Below are 20,571 nucleotides of genomic sequence, written 5' to 3' on the forward strand. Positions count from 1 at the left end.
TGTTTCAAACTTGCTTAAAATAATTGAGGCTTAAATTATGAATGATTTTGAAATTTTGGGTGTTGCATTTTGAATGCTGTCTCTGCTGGAAATCTCAGATACAAATGGGAAGATGCTGGAAGTATTCAGTCGGTTAGGCAGCACCGTAATGACAGAAACTAATGTCATTTGAGCTGTTCTAATGAAAGGCAATTGACCTGAAATGTTAAATTGGTTTCTGTCTTCAAAGGTGCTGCCTGATCCGCAGAACATTTTTTGTTATTATGATAAAGGTTATGTCCTTTATTAATTCAATGCAGAATATAAAATAATTTTAATGCAGTGCCATGTCTTTCAATGTATCCAATAAATATTTAATTGAATTAGACTCAGTTTTTATATCATATTTAGAAGCTTAGCTTCAGTAAAACAACCCAGGGCACCTGAGATATTAAGTCAGCTGATCAGAAGAAGCATGTTTACTGACAAGTGACCTGAAGGCAGTGTGGTGGTGAAGTGCAAGGAGGGGAATTCCAAAGCTTACTGACTTGACAACTGAAGGCACAGCCACTGATGGTAACATCTGCGATACTTGAGGCGAGAATTGAGTGTAAATATTAATGTAGGAGATGAGAGGTGAAGCCGTGAAGGATTTTGAACATTATGATTTGATTAAGGAGGTTTGTAAATTACATATATTTTATTGCACCATAATGTTCCATAAATGGCGATTCCGCTCCTTACAAACGCACTTTAAGATCGCCAGCTGACACCATAGTTTCTCTCGATTCACTATTATTTGGTCGTTATTACATTTCTGTTTATGGGGATTTGCTGTACGCAAGTAAACATTTGTGTAATATATATTGCATTTATACAGCACCGTGATCACTATTGTTGATTTTCGAGCACTTAACTACATTACAACAGCGGCTATGCTTTTAAAAATTAAATGTGGGACTGTGCAGCTCTTTGGGAATCTTAAGGTTGCAAGAGGCGCGACAGAAATGCAGATGTTTGCTTCCATGTCAACAATTCTCTTGATGACAGCCCAAATCCTATTTTGACAATGACGTGAAACTGAGTGTTTGGCGTTGTCGAAACCACTCAAACAGGCGGAACTGCGAGTTGAATTGAGGGCAATGTGTATTGAAGCAGCCTCCATTAGCTTCTTGCAAGATGAAAGAAAGATTGTCTGTTCTCCAGGTAAAATCTGTACGTTTTACGGTCTCGCTCGTTTGTTTCTTGTGTGTACCATTGTCCTAACTGAAATATTCCGCTCCGGCTGAGAGAGAGGATCTCTGGGCCCCAAGTCCCCGGCACTCGACTAAATCTGAGCCAGGCTGGGAGCCCAGCAAAGGCGGGTATCCAGAAAAATGAATCTTCAGAACATTTTCCAGTGACTCAAAACAAAAAGAAACCTGCAGGTACTACATGATTTGTTCACACTTAATGATAGCAATTAAAATTCAAAATATTGGAACCATAACCTGCAGATTAAATACACTTTATTCTTGTCCAAATAAATAGGACTGATTAGTCATGGGAAAATGTTTCAAGGGCAGAGTTTTGCACTTAATTGAAATTTCTCTTTCCAAAACCTTGTGCTGTTACTAAAAGTGGGTAACGAATTACTTGCAATTTGTGACAACTCTGATCCAAATAATTAGAAGCAGCAACTAAAATTTTGAAACAAAATATTTTTTTTAAAGGTAGTCTGAAAAGGAATAAAGGAAAGTGAATAGAGACATGGTGGGAGGAAAGTAATTCCAAAGCTTGGAATCCAAATAGTGAAAGGTGTCGTGAAGGTTCTGGATCTACATTGAGCTGAGTTAGTTGATAATCGAACAAATTGTAAGCCTCACAGGAAAAGTAAGATAGACCAATGAGTTTGAGCAGTCACAAGATTAAAAGAAAGTAATGACTACTCATAGTTATGGAAAAAAAGGATGGTAGTATTAGATTTCATTGTATTACTTTTTGTTTCATTTGCAGATAATAGCCTCACTGCTATAAACATGTTACTGCATATAATCGTTTTTTTACATTTTTTAAATGTAATGTTTTAAAGGTAGAATTAGACTTGATATGTGTTCCACTTTTGATGACCAGAACAAATAGTATGGAGATACAATATAAATTATGGTACAGTTTTCCCAGTTCATTACATTAGACACTTTACAGATGCTTGCACCTTACCGACTCCTAACTGAAGGACTGGGCGGACATTGTTTTGAAGGGATGGTGAGAAAATGTCAAACACCTAAAATACAAGAGTCAATATATTCTAGAATAAGAGGTTTAGAAAAAAAAAGGCAATTATAGTTAATACATAGAATGGACTTCCAGATGTCCAGACTAAAGATGAAAACTGTGGAATTATTCAATGTTCAGGAGCAGAGGGGGAATTGTAGACTCTTTCTGAACAGGTGAACTAAGCCAAATTACTTTTTCATCTCTAATTATCTTGAAATGCTGTAAGAACTAAGTGAATTTTATGCACTTTCATGATCATTTATTCATAATTGGAAAATAAATGTATTTCTGTTGCTAACATAATAATTTTACTTTAACAATTACTTTCTCAGTCTAAAGAAAAATCTGATGGAAATTAAAATGTGATTATGCGGGGCTTTCTTTGAGCATATGTGAAGTGTATTGTGACAATGGCCATTTTGGATATGGAGATCCCAAAGAAGAAACTATTTGAAGATCCTGGTTTCCCTGCTTCTAGCACATCTCTTTTTTCAAGTTATTCTACACCCATTGCTAAATTCAGAAGTAAAATCACATGGCTACGACCACAGGTGAGAATTTATCTGTCTGGTTGGAAAGTATCTCAACTGCTCACACAGATTTTAAATATATAGTTTATCACAAGGTTTACAGTAGTTTACTTGCATAATTTTATGCAATATTTGCATAACTTATATTTTAAAATTTACTGTTTTACACAGCTGGTCAATAATTATGTTAAATCAGATATAATCTGTGACATTGAGAGTTGATCAAATCAAGTTACCTATCCCATTGTGGGAGCAGGTGATAGGTATTCATGAGATTGGCAGGGATTTTATTGCACTTGAGAGCAGACAGTTAGGGATTATCATTAGCAGAGGCATCACTAAAATCTGGTTAAGACTGTGAGAGACCTGTAAAATCCATTTAGATGAAATGTTATGTTTAATACTTAAAATGTACTGATGCCGTTGCCCTGGAACTACCATAAAGTGTAGAGTATTTTAATTTAGTCATTTTTACAGCTAAGAATCTTCAATAATCTTTCTTGTCTTGGGGAAACTGTCACATACTGGTTTGTACAGAAGCTGATAGGATGTGTTGATGCCTCGTCTGTTGAAATAATTCCTATTGCAAATAAGTAAGGAAGACTCTAGCCACAATCTTTCAATTCTCCTCTGATTCGGAAGTGGTGTCAGATGAATGTAGAGTTGCAAGTGTTGTGCTCTTCTGAAAAGGTAAGACGGATAAACTCGGTTGGCTACAGGCTAGTCAATCTGATGTCAGTGATAAGGACGTTTCTAGATACCATAATCTGGGGCAAAGTTTCAATTGGAAATACAGGTTAATAAATGACACTAAATTGTGTCTAATGTACTAAACTGAGTTCCTCAATAACAAAGAAGATTGAAGAAAGTTGTAGTCAGGACTGGCAAATTGAAGTTACAAGGAAAAATTGGACAGATTGGAGTTGGTTTTCCTTAGAGGGAGCTGAGGGGAGATTTCAATGAGGTGTGCAAACTATGAGTGGTCTAGATGGACTGGATGTCAAGGACCTAAGTAGTCAAATTTTCATTTCAGTTTATAATCCAAAAAAAAAGCAGGGAAAAATATTTGCTATCTTGCATGCACAAATCATTGAAGTTGGAAGGCCAAGTTTATGTAGTTTTTTTGAGGGGGGCATGCTTTTGGAATTATTATAAAAAGAAGCACATAACACACAACCGAGGAAGTTATGGAAATAAATAAATAATCTTTAATTTGGCCTTGACTGGAGTGTTGTATCCTTCTTGGAACTGGCACAGCATGATGGCCAAATACACCTGTGTTTTATGATGTGGGAAATTTCCTGATGTGATAAAGTAATTTGACATGCTTATATAAAAAAATGAACAAAATAAACAGTATTAAATGTGGGCTTATTGTCTTTGACATTTTTAAACTACAGCTGAAGAGGTGATTTTTCCTGCTTGAGTATAATTGTTCATTTTAAATCTGAGATATATAAATTTTTGTTAAGCAAACATATAAAGTCATACAGGCCAAAGGCATGTATATGAAGTTAGGCCACAGGTGATCTCATTGAATAACAGAACAGGTTTGAGAGGCTGAATGGCATACTCCTGTTCCTATAATGTAAAGTTTCACTGATATTGTGTGCTCTTTTATTTGACTGAAATTGCTTGGAATTTACAGGAAATTTCGAGATCACCTCGGTTATTTCCAGAAAACCCACAGGATGGAAAGATAAAACAAGGCCTCTTGGGAGATTGCTGGTTCTTGTGTGCATGTGAAGCTTTGCGTAAAAACGGAAAACTCTTAGATAAGGTATTTCAATGGAAAGAAGACGTTTCTAATTCTGAAATTTATTCCAGTGAATGCAAAATATTTACTTTCTCTGATGCACTTCTCAGGATAATGCCTTTGATAGAATTAATCTGGTTTAAAGTTTAAACAAAGTCTGGCATTTAACTATCAGTTTTCCAGTAGTTGGTCTGAGACAGTTTGGCTAGGGTCACGGAAAGGTTTGGAGCACATCTCTTCATTACTGTTGCCAGAATGCTTTCAGACCTTACAGCCTTTACAGCATCCAATGGCTTCAGCTGTTTTTTGATTTCACATAGTTTTAGCTATTTTGATTCATTCTGTGATGGTGAGGACTTCTGATGAGATGGATCATCCACTAAGCACTTCTGACTGAAGGTTACTGCAAATGCTTCAGCATTATCATTTACGTTGATAATGTTGGGCTCCCGTGCCATTAAAGATGGGAAGGTTTGTGGATCCATGTCCTGTAAATTGTTTGATTGTCCAACACTATTCAAGACTGAATGTGACTGGACTGTAGAGTCTGATCTGATTGTAGGATCATTTGGCTCAGTCCATCACTTGCTGCTTGGCATATAAGTAACACTGTATTGTAGCTTCACTAGATTGGCACCTCATTTTTAGGTATGCCTAGAACTGCTCCTGACAAGCATTCCTGCAATCTCTCTTGGACCTGAGTTGATCCCCTGGCCTGAGTAATAGTAGAGTCAAGGATATGTGTTTGGAGATTTAGTTGGAATACAGTTTGCTGCTGTTGATGACATACAGTGCCTTACTGATGCTTAGTCTTGAGTTGCTAGAATTGTTCAAAGACATTTAGCACCATGATAGTGCCACACAACATGCTAAAAGATTTTGTCACTGTAAAGGCAGGATTTTGTCTCCACAAGGACTGGGTGGCGAACATTCTGACTGATACTGTCAAGGATGGACAGATCTGCAGCAGACTGGTGAGAATGAGGTCAAGCATGTTTCTGCCTCTTGGTTCCCTCACTACCTGCTGCAGACCAAGTCTGACAGCTGTCTAGAGCCTGACCAGTTCAATCAGTCGTGATGCCAAGCCAGTCTTGGTGACATACAACAAATCCCCCACCCAGAGTATTGATTCATCAGCTTAGTGGGAGTGCGATATATAGAAATCAGCTAAAGCTTTCCTTGCCCACGTTTGACCTGATCCCATTATATTTCATGGGATCCAAATCAATGTTGAGGATTCCAGAGCAATCGTCTTATCCATCTGTATACCCTGTGCTGTTACTTCTGCCCTGACCTGCCCTGAGGTGTTGTGCTCAACTATCCCGCCCAATTTTGGCATTGTCCCCCAGATGTGGGTAAAGAGGACTTAGCAGCATTGACAGGGTTGACAGAGCAATATCTGCATTGCCAAGCGGTGTCCACAGTTCTTTAAGACTTGTTAGCAACTGATACAACTGATTGACTTACTCAGCCATTGCAGAGGGCAGTTAAGAATGAACAACATTGCAGATGACACAAAGCTGAGTGAGAAGGTGATCTTTTGAAGAGGATGGAGAAATGCTTCAGTGTGATTCAGATGAGTTGAATGAGTGGGCAAAGGCACAGCAGATGATAATGTTGATACACGTGAGATGGTCCACTTTGGTAGCAGGGAGTATTACTATTTGAATGGTTATAATTTGGAGATGCCGTTGTTGGACTGGGGTGTACAAAGTTAAAAATCACTCAACACCAGATTATAGTCCAGTAGGTTTAATTGGAAGCACACTAGCTTTCGGAGCGTCGCTCCTTCATCAGGTGGTAGTGGAGGGCTCAATCCTAGCACACAGAATTTATAGCAAAAATTTATAGTGTGATGTAACTGAAATTATACATTGAAAAATTGATTGTTAAGCCTTTCATCTGTTAGAATCGCATGACAGTTTTACTTCTTTCATGTGTAAATCACAAAACCTTGTCTTTTAAAAAGTTGCATTCTCGGGTTAGCTGTTAACAACGGTGATAGCTAGACAATATGTTGAAGGTGTTGGTCCCCTGTGTTCTTTGTCTATGCCATGATGTTTAGATTGATTCTAATCTAAAAAGTGAGATAACGGAGTTTTACATGAATTCATGCAGTTTTTGAGCAAAGTACAGTGTAACCCTGCAAGTACAAATTCACCCCACAAAATATGTGTGCATATGGGTCTTTGTCTGTCTGTCTGTGTGTGTCTGTCTGGGTTGGGGGTTGTGAGTGTGAGAAAGTGTATGTGTGTGCAGTGAGTGCAGAGTGTCTTAAGTCTGTGAGGGGGTGTATGTGGGTGTCTGTGTGCGCGTCTGTGTATATGTGTGTCCATGTGTATGTGAGGAGTGAGAGTGTGTGTAGGAGTATCTGTGTGTATAGTGCAATGGTGGTCACCTGTAATGTGACATGAACCCAAGGTCCCGGTTGAGGCCCTTCCAATGGGTACCGAACTTAGCTATCAGCCTCTGCTCAGCCAATTTTCACTGCTGCCTGTCGGATGTCTGTCTTGGAGGATGGTCGCCCGAAGATCCGAGGTCGAATGTCCTGGACCACTGAAGTGTTCCCCAACTGGGAGGAAACACTCCTGTCTGTTGATTACATTGTCTACCTTATACATTGCAGGCAAGGATGCCCGGAGGCATGGTACTTTGGGGAAACCAAGCAAAGGCTACGACAATGGATGAATGGGCACCACACAACAATCAACAGACAGGAGTGTTCCCTCCCAGTTGGGGAACACTTCAGTGGTCCTGGACATTCAACCTCGGACCTTCGGGTGACCGTCCTCCAAGGCGGAGTTTAGGACAGGCAGCAGCAAAAAGAGGCCGAGCAGAGATTGTTAGCTAAGTTCGGTACCCATAGGGAGGGCCTCAACCGGGACTTTGGGTTCATGTCACATTACAGGTGACCACCATTGCACCATTACACACACAGATATTCCTACACACACACACTCTCTCTCACACACACACAGGCACTCCTATACACACATACACATGGGCACACATATACACAGACGCGCACACAGACACCCACACACACCCTTGCAGACACACACACTCACACATACACCCCCTCACAGACTTAAGACACTCAGCACCCACTACACACGCACATATACTTTCTCATACTCACAACCCCCAACCCAGACAGACACACAGACAGACAGACAAAGACCCACATGCACACACATATTTTGTGGGGTAAATTTGTACTTGCAGGGTTACATTGTATTTTGCTCAAAAACTGCATGAATTCATGTAAAACTCCGTTATCTCACTTTTTAGATTAGAATCAATCTAAACATCATGGCATAGACAGAGAACACAAGGGGCCAACACCTTCAACACATTATCGAGCTATCACCGTTGAATCACCTGATGAAGGAGCGTCGCTCCGAAAGCTAGTGTGCTTCCAATTAAACCTGCTGGACTATAACCTGATGTTGTGTGATTTTTACCATTGTTAACAGCTAACCTGAGAATGCAATTTTTTTAAAGCAAGGTTTTGTGATTTACACATGAAAGAAGTGAAACTGTCATGCTATTCTAACAGATGAAAGGCTTAACAGACAATCAATTTTTCAATGTATAATTTCAGTTACATCACACTGTAAATTTTTGCTATAAATTCTGTGTGTTAGGATTGAGCCCTCCATAACCATCTGATGAAGGAGCAACGCTCCGAAAGCTAGTGTGCTTCCAATTAAACCTATTGGACTATAACTTGGTGTTGTGTGATTTATATTTGAATGGTGACAGACTGCAAAAGGGAAGGTTTGACAAGAATTGGATGTTTGTGTACACCAGTTACTGAAAGTAAACATACAGATGCTGCAGGCAGTGAAGAAGATAAATAGTATGTTGGCCTTCATAGCGAGAGGATTCAAGTAAAGGAGCAGGGATATCTTCTGACAATTGTACAGGCCTTAGTGAGACCACACCCGGAGTAGTGTTCTCAGTTTTGATCTCCTTATCTGAGGAAGGATGTTCTTGCTATGGAGGGAATGCAATAACGGATTACCAGACTGCTTCCTGGGATGACAGAATTGACTAATGAAGAGAGACTGGATTAGTTAGTACTCTATTCACAGCAGTTTAGAAGAATATGGGGGGATTCTCACAGAAACCTATACAATTCTACCATATCTATACAGAGTAAACCAGGATGGATGTCCCTGATGACTGGGGAATCCAGAACCAGGAGTCACAATCTATGGATATAGGGTAGGCAGTGAAGGACTGAGATGAGAATATTTTTTCACCCAGAGAGTGGTGAGCCTGTGGAATTCTGTGCCATAGAAAGAGACCAAAACATTCAATTTTTTTGAGGAGTTTTATATAGCTCTTGGGGCAGGAGAGATCAAAGGATATTGGGAGGAAGTGGGAACATGGTGCTGAGTTGAATTATCAGGCATGGTCGTATTTAATAGCGGAGTTGGCTCAAAGGGCTGAAAGGCCTACTCCTGCTGTTTTCTATGTTTCTCCTGCTGTTGTCTGGAGACCCATGTAGATAAAGATGGCAGTTTTCCTTCCCTTTAGTAAATCAAACATGTTAAGATAAATAACAATCGACAATTTTATAGTCATCATTAGAATTTTAATTACGGATTCTGTTGAATTTAAATTCCACCATCTCTGTGCTGGGATTCAAACCCAGGGCATTACCTGGCTCTGGATTATTAATCCAAGTGACAGTACCATTATGGCATTAATTGTAAATTATTGGCTGTGAAGCACTTGGATGACTTGAAGCCGTGAAGTCTGTGATATTAATTTCTTCCATCGTGTCTTTCACTTAGCGTCCCTGATAAAGAAAATGTGATTTTCCTGTAATAAACTGATGAACAATGTTTAAAATAACTTGGTTGATGGTACATGATAAAGAACATTTATGCAGCCAAATTTAGAGATTATCCTACATTCCCAGCATAACATTTTAATTTAAGTAGAAATATTATACATTTTAAAAATAGAATTCTGGGTGATAATGTTTTCCTTTGAGATCATGTTCATATGATTTTAAACTCGTCACAGCAATCATATAATTTTGTTTTCTAACTTTAACTTTATGATACCCCTAATTTTGTTACTATTTATAAAAATAAGCTAAGTTTGGAGCCTCCATGTGGTTTAAGTCACCTGACAATGATGTAAACTTGCACAAAGCACACTGTACTTAGAATATGATACATGTCTGGTGGCAGCAAAAATACTTTAAATATATAAAAAGGAGCCAAAATGACATAGACCCCTTAGAGAATGAGGCTCTGGAAATGATAATAAGGAACCAGGAAATGACAGAGGAGTTGAATAAATGTTTTACATCTTTATTCATAGCAGAAAACACTAATAACATCCCAAATTGCTAAACATTAAAGGAACAAAATTATAAGAAGTAAATGCCATAAACATCACTAGAGAAAAAGTATTAGGGAAACTAATGGGGCTAAAGACCGGTAAGTGCCCTGGACTTCATGGGATGCATCCTAGGATATTAAAATAAATAGCTATAAAAATATACACTGGTAATAACCTTTCAGAACTCCTTAAATTCTGGAAAAATCCCAGAAGATTGGAAAAGTGCCAATGTGACACTTTTTTTTGAAAAGGAAATGAGACAAAAACAGGCAACAATAGGCCACTTAGCTCAATATCCATTACTGGGACAGTATTTAGAGTCTGTTGTAAAGGATGTACTAGCAGAGAGTGTGGATTTCTACATGATGATCAAGAAAAGTCAGCATGGTTTCATGAAGAGGACATCATGCTGAACAAATTTACTGGAATTCTTTGAGGAGATAACAAGCAGGATAGATAAAGGGGACACTGTGGAGCTAATGTATTTACATTTTCATGAGTATGATAAGAACTATACATTAGGCTACTTAATAAAAGGAGGGCCCATGGTGTTGGAGGTACTATATTTGCATGGATAGAGGATTGGCTAACTAATAAAAGACAGAGAATTGGGATGAGGAGAGCATTTTCAGGATGGCAGCCTATAACTAGTGTGCCACAGGAATGAGTGCTGGGGCCACAATTATTTACAATATAAGGTAATGACTTGGATGAGAAGATTGTATGAATGATAGCCAAGTTTGTGAATAACAAAAAAATAAGTGGGAAAGCAAGTGGTGAGGATGACACGAAGAGTCTGCAGAGTGAAACACTTAGCAGATGGAATATAATGTGGGAAAATGTGAGGTTATGCACTTTGGCAGGAAAAATATAAGATCTCAATATTATTTAAGTTGAGTAAGGCTGCAGAAAGCTACAGATCAGAGGGATTTAGGAGTCCTCATGCATGAATCACAAAAAGCTAGCATCCAAGTTCAGTGGGTAATAGAGAAGGCAATTTTTTTTTATTCACTTGTGGGATGTGGGTATCACTGGTTGGTAAGTATTTATTGCCTATCCCTAGCTGCTGTTGAACTGAGTGGCTTGCTAGCCCATTTCTGAGAGCAATTGAGAGTCACATATATGCCAGACCAGGTGAGGTTGGCAGATTTGAGTAAACCAAATGAGATTTTCTGGCTATTGGTAGTGGTTTCAGAGTCATCAGTAGATTCTTAACTCGAGACGTTATTTTTCCTTTGTCAAGGTGGGATTCAAACCCGAATCCACAGAACATTAGCTGAGTTTCTGGATTAATGGTCTCGTGCTAATGGGCCATTGCCTCTCTGCAATGGCTAAATGGAATGTTAGGCTTTATTTCAAAGATAAAAAAATGTTTAAAAAAAAGGTTTTCCTAACATTATTCAAGGCACTGGTCACACCACGACTGAATAGAGTTTTGAGCCCTTTATCTTAGGAAGAATATACTAGCATTTGAAACAGTCCAGAGAAGATTCAGTAGGCTGATAGCAGATAGGGAGGAATGATCTTATGAGGAGAGGTTGGACAGATTAGACTTATACTCATGGAATATAGAAGAACAAGAGGCAAATATTCAAGATTCTTAGAGAACTTGACAGGGTAAGAATGAAAAGGTTGTTCCTTTTGTAGGACAGTCTAGGACCAGAGGGCAGAATAAGAGGTTGCACATTTAAGTCAGGAATGAGGATTAATTTCTTCTCTTAGAAGATTGTGAATCTGTGGAGTTCTTTACCTAAGAGGATTGTTGAGGCTGAGCCATTAAGTATATTCAAGTTTGGGATGGGCAGATATTTAATCCATAAGGAAATCATGGTCATGGGAACAAGGGAAGCAAGTGGAGTTGAGGATTATCAGATCAGCCATGATCTTCTTAAATGGCAGAATAGATTAGATGAGTTGAGTGGCCAACTTCTGCTCGTATGTCTTCTGGTCTTAGTGGTCGAGGACAGGACTGTATAGTTATGGGTCAGACAGGTAAGAGAATCCATGTCCAATGCTACAGGAGTCTCACACTTTTACATGAATTCCAGTTTTTGCCCTTATTCAACAATATTGAGATTTTTTTTCAGTTGAATGGACATTGGCAAAGTCTACAGGCTGGAAGAGTAAACTGACCTCAGTTCCACCATACAGAAGACCGCTTAAGTTGGGAGGGTGGGGGTTTTAGAGGTATAAAGAGAAATTTAGTCACGATTGGTGACAGTAAAATCAGGGGAGTTGATGATGTTCTCTCCTGCCATGACTGGGAGTTCTGATAGACTTGTTGCTTACCTGGATCCAGGATTAAAGACATCTTATGGCTGGATAAGAATTGGGTGTGTGTGGGGAAAGATACATTAATTGTAGTTCACATGGAGTTCACATAGACAACAAGAAATAAGATTCTGCTGAAGAAGTTTGAGGAGTTTAGGTCCAAATTAAAGAAACAGAATCTTAAATTAAAAATTCACTAGTTTATTAACCAAGCTATACACAAACTGGCATTTGATCACATGGGTCAGGGAGTTGAATGCATAACTCGGAGTGATTCCAGAAACGTGGATTTTAGTCCATGATACACGGTACTTGTACTGAGGAAAGAGGAAACTGTTCCATTTAAATGGGTTGCATTTACACGTCAGGGCCAATGTATAAGTAAATCATATAAGTAGGATATACACGTCTTTAAGCTGAAAGCATTTGGGGTAAAGGATTTACATGACAGGAAGTATCTAAATCTAAAGAAAGATGTCAAGCAATAATGTTTTGAATAACAACTAACAAAGTGAAAAGAAGGAAGAAGTTTTATCAGTTGCTGTGAATTCATAAGATCAAATTGATGAATTATAGTATGTTATAGTTTTAGAGTTCAATCGATTTGCAAATGTTCTGTCTCCAACATTTCTAATAGAGCTTGATCATTTCTTCATAAAACTAAGAAACTATCGGATAGCTGACTGCTGTTGTTCAACTGTTTCAATTTGAAAATTTCTCTGTTCTGCAGCATTTGTTTTAAAACTGCAATATCACTCGTTAATTCAACCATTTTGTTGGATGTTGCCTTACCCTTAATGACTTATTACAAATGTAGAGTTCAGTGGGGTTGCTGCTGTATCCTTTATTAACAATTCTTCCAAACATTTCCTAAAAAGAATTCTATATCTACTGCCTCAACAGGGTATCTGCCACTAAAGTACTTTTCACTCCTGTCCTGATATTTTTTAGCTTCCCAAACTAAAAGTCAACATTTGTCTTCCTTTCTCAGGAAAAAGATTATCAACTCTTTTTCTTGAGAACTCATCACAAAAGTCTGCATATGCAACACAGAAACATAGAAACTCTGAGCCGGATTAAGCCAATCAGTCCTTGAGGCTGCTTGCCATTCAGTATGATCATGGCTTACTTCTATTTCAATGCATGTTCCTGCTTTCTCCCCATACTCCTTGATGCCTTCAATATCTAAAAACTTATCAATTGCTTTCTTGAATATGTATTATTCACTGATTTGGTCTCCACATCCTTCTGTGGGAGAATTCCACAGGTTCATAACTCTTTGAGTGAAGAAATGTTGCGCATCTCAGTTTGAAATGATTTATCATGTTGAGATTGTGACATCCCTTCCCCATCGTTTCTAGATTTCCCACCAGGGAAAGCATCATTCATGAAGCATCACTAAAAATGTTTCATGCTCTTGGCATCTCATTATAATGCAGGTATCAAAACACATGGCTCCTTTTTAAAATTTCTCCTTTTTTTTTGGTCTAAATAATATTTTCTCACTTTGGATCTTTTACAGTTGTACTTAACTCTAAGACCACAAAACCAGCATCTGACCTCATTTGGGTGACCAGCCAACTCAGCTGTCCAAATAGATTTTGCAATTCCTCCATTTTAGTTTTGGAAACTGCTGTATCTTTTAGTCAGGCCCTAGTTTGCATTGGGGCTGACATTTTCTAAATGTTTAATGCTTAAAATAATCCTGGAATATCGTCAGCCAGTCCAAATTTACTGTAGTTACAGAAGATAATTGCTACTTATGAAAATAGCAAATGTAACATATACTGCTGACATCTTTTTAATTTTGGTTGGGGTGATGTGATATCAGGATGTGATGAAATAGTGCAATGTCCTGGTTGTTGTCGGTAACCCTGATGTATGGCCCAGGACCTGGCTAGCTGCAGTTAGAACACAGATGTTTTGTGATTTCATATGATGTGAAGTTTGTTTTAGTGATTCCAATAAGACAAACTGAATATAGGAAACATTCCTTACCTGTAAATCATTGGAGAGAAACGTTATAATGCCATACAATGGGGGTGGTTCTGTGCGGTATTTTGATGACAGGCAGTAGTTTGATGGCAAAAAAAACTTCTCTCGAGAACTGTTAAATTCTTTGTCAGTGGAGAAGTAGAATGTAGTAAGAATGTGAGAGAAATTTGGAGGATAAGGAGAGACTGACAACATCAGCAAATGTACAATTGGAATTACCTAACCATTAAAAGATTACCCGAGTCCTTTAATAGTATGGTTTACAAATGCAACCTCAAACATCGGTGTAATTTTAAATGTCTGGCATACAAACATTTTGTGTGCTTATAAAAGACTCCTTTATATTGCCCTGCATTGTGTCTGACTTAAGAATCAACTTGCGATCAGACTCCAGGCACTGCCTGTATAATGTAAAGTTGATATTGTTAAAATTCAAATCAAAACTTTCTAATCATTCTACACCTTAACTTGTTTGCCATTTATTCCAGGTAATACCTCCAGACCAGGACTTGTGGACACAATCTGGATATTTGAGATGCAGATTTTGGAAGTTTGGACAGTGGGTCGAAGTCATAATAGATGATCGATTACCATGTATTAGTCGCAGGCTTTGCTTTTCTCGTTGTCGCTCTGAAGAAGTGTTTTGGTTGCCATTATTGGAAAAAGCTTATGCCAAGTAAGGATATTTTAGTGATCAAACAGCAAAATTCCAATGTGATATTTTAACTCTCATTTTTTATGTTCAATTAAAGGCTTTCAAAATCCCATAACAATTTACTATTCTGTAAATTTTTTTCCTGTACATAAGTTATAAATTGCTGACCACCTCCATTATATTTACATAAGTGCAAGAAATAATTGTCCATTTCTCAAGTTGCCTTTGGATGTACCTTTTAAAGTACATGATTCACGATTGTTTCAGTTTGCTGATCTAATCCTCATTTTGAAAATCTGAGTCTAAATTTGTGGAAGGTCAACACATTCCTGTTCTGGATTCTTTACAACGTGATATTATTTTAAAATAATTGTGAATGATAATTGCTAATGCAAGTAAAAAATCTTAATTGAGGTAGTCATCTGATTTCTGTTTCTTCAATAGAAGCAGTTGTCTGTGATGCAAGTAGCCTGTAGTCTTATAAAGATTGTATATTTAAAAACAAAATCTTGCATTGCCTTCTTGTACAAGGACCCCAAGGAATCGTGAATGGGGTGGGATGTCAGTTTCTCTCTCCAGTAGTGGTCAAACATCAGATCCTGGTTGCCCGGGTTAGTCAAGTGCCAGGATGCCCTAGTTTATGCCTGCCAGCTGAATTTCTGCTGATCCTATCCATTGTCATCTGCTCAGGGCATCAATAGTTTTATGCAGATGATTATTAGTGACTTTGTAATTTTGTGTATGATCAGCTAGATGACAAGAATCACTTATATTTAATTACATTTTAAAAATGCAAATAAATCAGGGTGGAGAAAATAATTCAACATTTTATTAAGTTTACATGATCACAATTGTACAGGAACAAAACATTTTAGATACGTGCTGTCACACTATTATGTTGGTATCGTTTCAAATATGATTGTATTTTAATTGAAGGACTTCTTTAAATTGAAAGTTTTAACAACTTTGCCCTTAGATGGTGCAGGGACTGAAGGGTTGAGTTATAAGGAGAGGTTGAACAGACTAGGGCTTTCCTGGAGCATTTGAGGTTGAGGGTGACCTTTATAGAGATTTATAAAATCATGAGTGGCAAGGATAGAGTGAATAGCCAAGGTCTTTTCTCTAGGGTGGTGAGTCCAAAACTAAAGGACATTGTGTGAAAACGTTACCCCTCACTTTAAACCTGAGGGGGGTGCTGATGTGGAATGAGATGCCAAAGGAAATGGTGGAGGCTGGTACAATTACAACATTTAAAAAACATTTGGAATCCTTGAATAGGAAGGATTTAAAGGGATATGAGCCATATGCTGACAAATGAGACGAGGTCAGATTGGGACATCTGGTCAGAACCAGTAAGTTGGATTGAAGCATCTGTTTCTGAGCTGTATCACTCTATGACTGTGTAATATGAAAGCAACTTAACACTTTTACAGTCAGTTCTGCTATAACGTGATGGTTGCTTTCTTGTGCATTATTGAATAATTGTGCTTTAGAAACAGCAGTTAAAGAGTTGGCACTGTAATCACTTTACAGCCAACACGTTTTAAAAGTTCGTTTGTAGAAACTGTGCCCCCAATTTGTCAATTGCGAATTCACGTTGACAAAACATGCATTTATAGCAAAATGACCTGTACTAGTGTTTAGTTATAAGACATCTAAGCTGTAAGATATATTTGAATTGTGTAGCGTTATGAGTATTGTTAAAGATAATTATTTATTTTTAAAAGGCTGCACGGTTGCTATGAAAAGTTATGGGCTGGACAAGTGTGTGAAGCTCTAGTGGACATCACAGGAGGTCTGGCTGACAGATGGACTCTGAGGTGTTACAGAGAAAACAATGAAAAGAATTCTCACTTCTGCCTTTCTGAAAAATCAAAATTCGAGTTGATGAAGGATTTATATGATAAAAGCTTCATTAGTTGCTCTGTCCATGGATCAGCCAAAGGTAGTTAATAATTCCAAAATGTGAAAATCACAACAAATAGATTATGATCAATTAGTAATATATTTGATTAAATAAATTCAAACTAAGGTTATTCTTAAGTTTTATACAATTTGTTCTTCAGGATCCAGTGAACGTGCAGAATTTCATGCCTTCAGTGTTACTGATGTGAAGCAAGTTAATGGACTCAATGGCACTTACGTCAATTTGCTGAAGATAAGAAACATGTGGGATAGACAATGTTGGAATGGCTCCTGGCAGGCTGGGTAATCCATTCATTTAATATTAATGCAATCAAACAGGTTCAAATAATTAGTACTCGCTGGAATTACTTTCCATATCATTTTATTATTATCATTACATAATTAGTTAACCTGCCAAAGGTTCTTTAGCAATGTCAACAAAGATTGTAGGAGAAAGTGAGGACTGCCGATGCTGGAGATTCTCTTGCTGCTTGGATGCTGCCTGATTGTGTGTGCTTTTCCAGAACCATACTTTTTGACTTCAACAAAGATTGTATTACATTAATCTAATTGGAAAATTTTGAGTACTTTTCTTAACTTAAATGGTTAGACATCAGACTAGGCCCTTCAGAAGGGAGAAAAAAGAAACACACTGTCAAAAAGTACTCATAGGTAAGTTCTGGGTCTTGTAAATAGGGGCCGAAATCAAAGAAGTTGTGAAGACCCTTTATAAAACACTGGTTCAGCCTTAATTGAATTCTGGTACTAAACTGAGGAACAGTGTGTAGGCTTTAGAGAAAATGGAAATTTTTTACAAAAGTGGTTTCAGGAATGGGGAGCTGAGTTAGAGTCATAGAGATGTACAACACAGAAAAATATCCTTCAGTCCAACTCATCCATGCCGACCAGATATCCTAAATAAATCTATTCCCATTTTCTCATATCCCTCTAAACCCTTCCACATACCCATCCAGATGCCGTTAAAATGTTGTAATTGTACCATCCTCCACCACTACCTCTATTAGCTCATTTCATTCACGCACCACCCTCTGCATGAAAACATTGCCACTTAAGTCCCTTTTATATCTTTCCCTTCTCATCCTAACCTATGCCCTCCAGTTCTGGGCTCTGCCTGGGAAAAGATCTTGTTTATTTAACTATCCATGCCCCTCATGATTTTACAAAATGTCTAAGGTCACCCCCTCAGCTTTCAACGCTCCTGGGAAAATAGCCCCAACCTATTCAGCCACTCCCTATAGTTCAAAACCTCCAACCCTGGCAACATCCTTGTAAATCTTTTCTAAACCCTTTCAAGTTTCACAACATCCTTCCTGTAGGAGGGAGAGCAGAATTGCATGCAGTATTCCAAAAGTGGCCTAACCAATGTCCTGCAACATGACCTCCGAACTCCTATACTCAATGCTCTGCCCAACAAAGGAAAGCATACCAAACGCCACCTTCACTATCCTGTTTACATGTGATTCCACTTTCAAGGAACTATGATCCTGCACTTGTCGTGGAGAAAATGTAGAGAATCATCAGGAGACGCAGGGAGTTCTTCAAGAAGTAGGTCTTTTATTTGCAAACAAAAATCCATGACACTGAGAAAGCAGATTCTCGAATGCCCACGAACCTTTTTATATATTTTTTATCATGTTTCTGTTAGCTTATCAGCATGTCCAACTATATTAATTAAAGTACCTCACTCTAGTTACACAATAAACCAGTGATGTTAGTTCCCATGATCTCTTTAGTTGTATATTCTACTTAAATGTTATTCTAATGTCACGGTTAGATATTTATTATCACCTCTGCTACAGTGATCTTCCATTCCAGACTAACCTGTGATGATAGATATTTAGCTATTCCATCTGTTACAATAGTCTCCTGTCTCAAGCTGACTCTACTATTAATTAGATATTTTAATGTCATGTCCCAAATATTTATGGTCCCAATCCTGTCATAATGACACTTAACAGGGAAACTAGCTCTACTAACTGTTATCTCATCTCGCTATAGTGACCTTTCAGCCTTGACCTTACTCTGCTAATTGGTGTAAGAGCATTTCACTATTTTTATTCCATCTTGCCTTCCACAGATTGCCAGTGGTCTTCATGCTTTAACCCTTCCCATGCTTTCATGCTCTTTATTTTCCATACACTCCAAGGTCTCTTTGTTCAGCAGTACTCCCCAGGACCTTACCATTAAGCGTATAAGGCCTGCCCTGTTTTGCCTTTCCAAGATTCAGCACATTTATCAAAATTAAACTCCATCTGCCACTTCTCTGCCTATTGGCCCATTTGGTCAAGAGCCCATTGTACTCTGAGGTAACCTTTTTTGCTGTCCATTACACCTCCAATTTTGGTTTCATCCACAAACTTACTAACTATGCCTCCTGTGTTCACATCCAAATCATTTATGCTAATAACAAAAGGCAGTGAACCCAGCACCTATTCTTGTGTCACACCTCTGGAAACAGGCCTTCAGTCTGAAAAACAACCCTCCACCTCCACCCTCTGTCTTCTACCTTTTGTATCCAAATATCTAGTTTTTCCTCTATTCCATGTGATCTAGTCTTGCTAACCAGTCGACCATGAGGAACCTTGTCAAACCCCTTACTGAAATCCATATAGGTCATATCCACCACTCTGCTGACATCAATCCTCTTCGTTACTTCTTTAAAAATCACAATCAAGTTAGTGAGACTCGATTTCCCATACACATGTTGACATACACAGGTTAGAACAAACAGTCCTACCACAAATTCAACCCAAACTCTGGGTCAGATATGTCGATGACACGTTTGTAATCATTAAAAACACGGAAATAGAAAAAAACACACCGGATCATCAACGCCACACTCACAGGAATCTGATTCACGAGCGAGGAAGACAAGGATAGCCAACTCCCATTCCTAGACGTGATGGCACAGAGAACACCGAACGGAGAATTCACTACAAGGGTATACAGGAAAGCCACACACACAGACCAAGTCCTAAACTATGAAAGTAACCACCCCAACACACACAAACAAAGCTGCATCAGGACACTATTCAAAAGGGCCACAACACACTGCAGTACACCAGAACTGAAAAAAGAAGACCATTGTGGCAAATCTTCCTTAAGTTACAATGGCAGCTGGAAGAGTAATCAGCAGGCATACCATGCAAGGACTGCACTAAACACTATATAGGACAAACAGGAAGACAGCTAACAATCCGCATACATGAACATCAACTAGCCACGAAACGACACGACCAGCTATCCTTAGTAGCCACACACGCAGACAACAAGCAACATGAATTCGACTGGGACAACACTACTATCATAGGGCAAGCCAGACAGAGAACAGCCAGGGAATTCCTAGAGGCATGGCATTCATCCATAAACTCCATCAATAAACACATCGACCTGGACCCAATATACCAACCACTACAGCGGACAGCTGAAACTGACAACCGGAAGCGGCAGGGACAGACCACTATAAACACCGGAGGAAACATCAAAGGAGGGCTTCGCAGGAGGCTCCCAAGCACTGATGATGTCGCCTAGCCAGGGGACGAAACGTTTGCAACAAAAACTTGCAGCTCGGCGAACAGAACCACAACATGTTGACAAGCCGTAATCAGTCCTTGCCTTTCCAAATACATGTAAATCCTGTCCATCAGGATTTCCTATACCAACTTGCCTACCACTAATATCAGGCTCACCAGTCTATAGTTCCCTGGCTTTTCCTTATCACCTTACTCAAATAGTGGCACCACGTTGCTAACCTACAGTCTTCTGGCACCTCATCTGTGGCTATCGATGATACAAATATCTCAGCAATCACTTCTCTTGCTTCCCACGGAGTTCTGGGG

The 20,571-nt window shown here is 38.6% G+C and overlaps 1 protein-coding gene across 6 annotated transcripts in view; it reads left to right on the forward strand.

The window, feature by feature from the left end:
- Window positions 1-474: 474 nt before the first annotated feature.
- capn10 (calpain 10) overlaps window positions 475-20,571 on the forward strand; it is a 42,640-nt gene continuing 22,543 nt past the window's right edge. Inside the window, exons 1-7 of one of the 6 annotated variants that reach the window (XM_043702376.1) lie at window positions 475-659; window positions 860-1,185; window positions 2,568-2,786; window positions 4,414-4,545; window positions 14,640-14,827; window positions 16,534-16,751; window positions 16,873-17,014. In XM_043702376.1, coding sequence (XP_043558311.1) covers window positions 2,646-2,786; window positions 4,414-4,545; window positions 14,640-14,827; window positions 16,534-16,751; window positions 16,873-17,014 — 821 coding nt within the window. In that variant the 5' untranslated portion in view covers window positions 475-659; window positions 860-1,185; window positions 2,568-2,645. The other 5 variants (XM_043702375.1, XM_043702379.1, XM_043702378.1 and 2 more) reach the window with 5 other exon arrangements.

This window comes from Chiloscyllium plagiosum, chromosome 13 (assembly GCF_004010195.1).
Source record: "Chiloscyllium plagiosum isolate BGI_BamShark_2017 chromosome 13, ASM401019v2, whole genome shotgun sequence".
NCBI lineage: Eukaryota > Metazoa > Chordata > Chondrichthyes > Orectolobiformes > Hemiscylliidae > Chiloscyllium > Chiloscyllium plagiosum.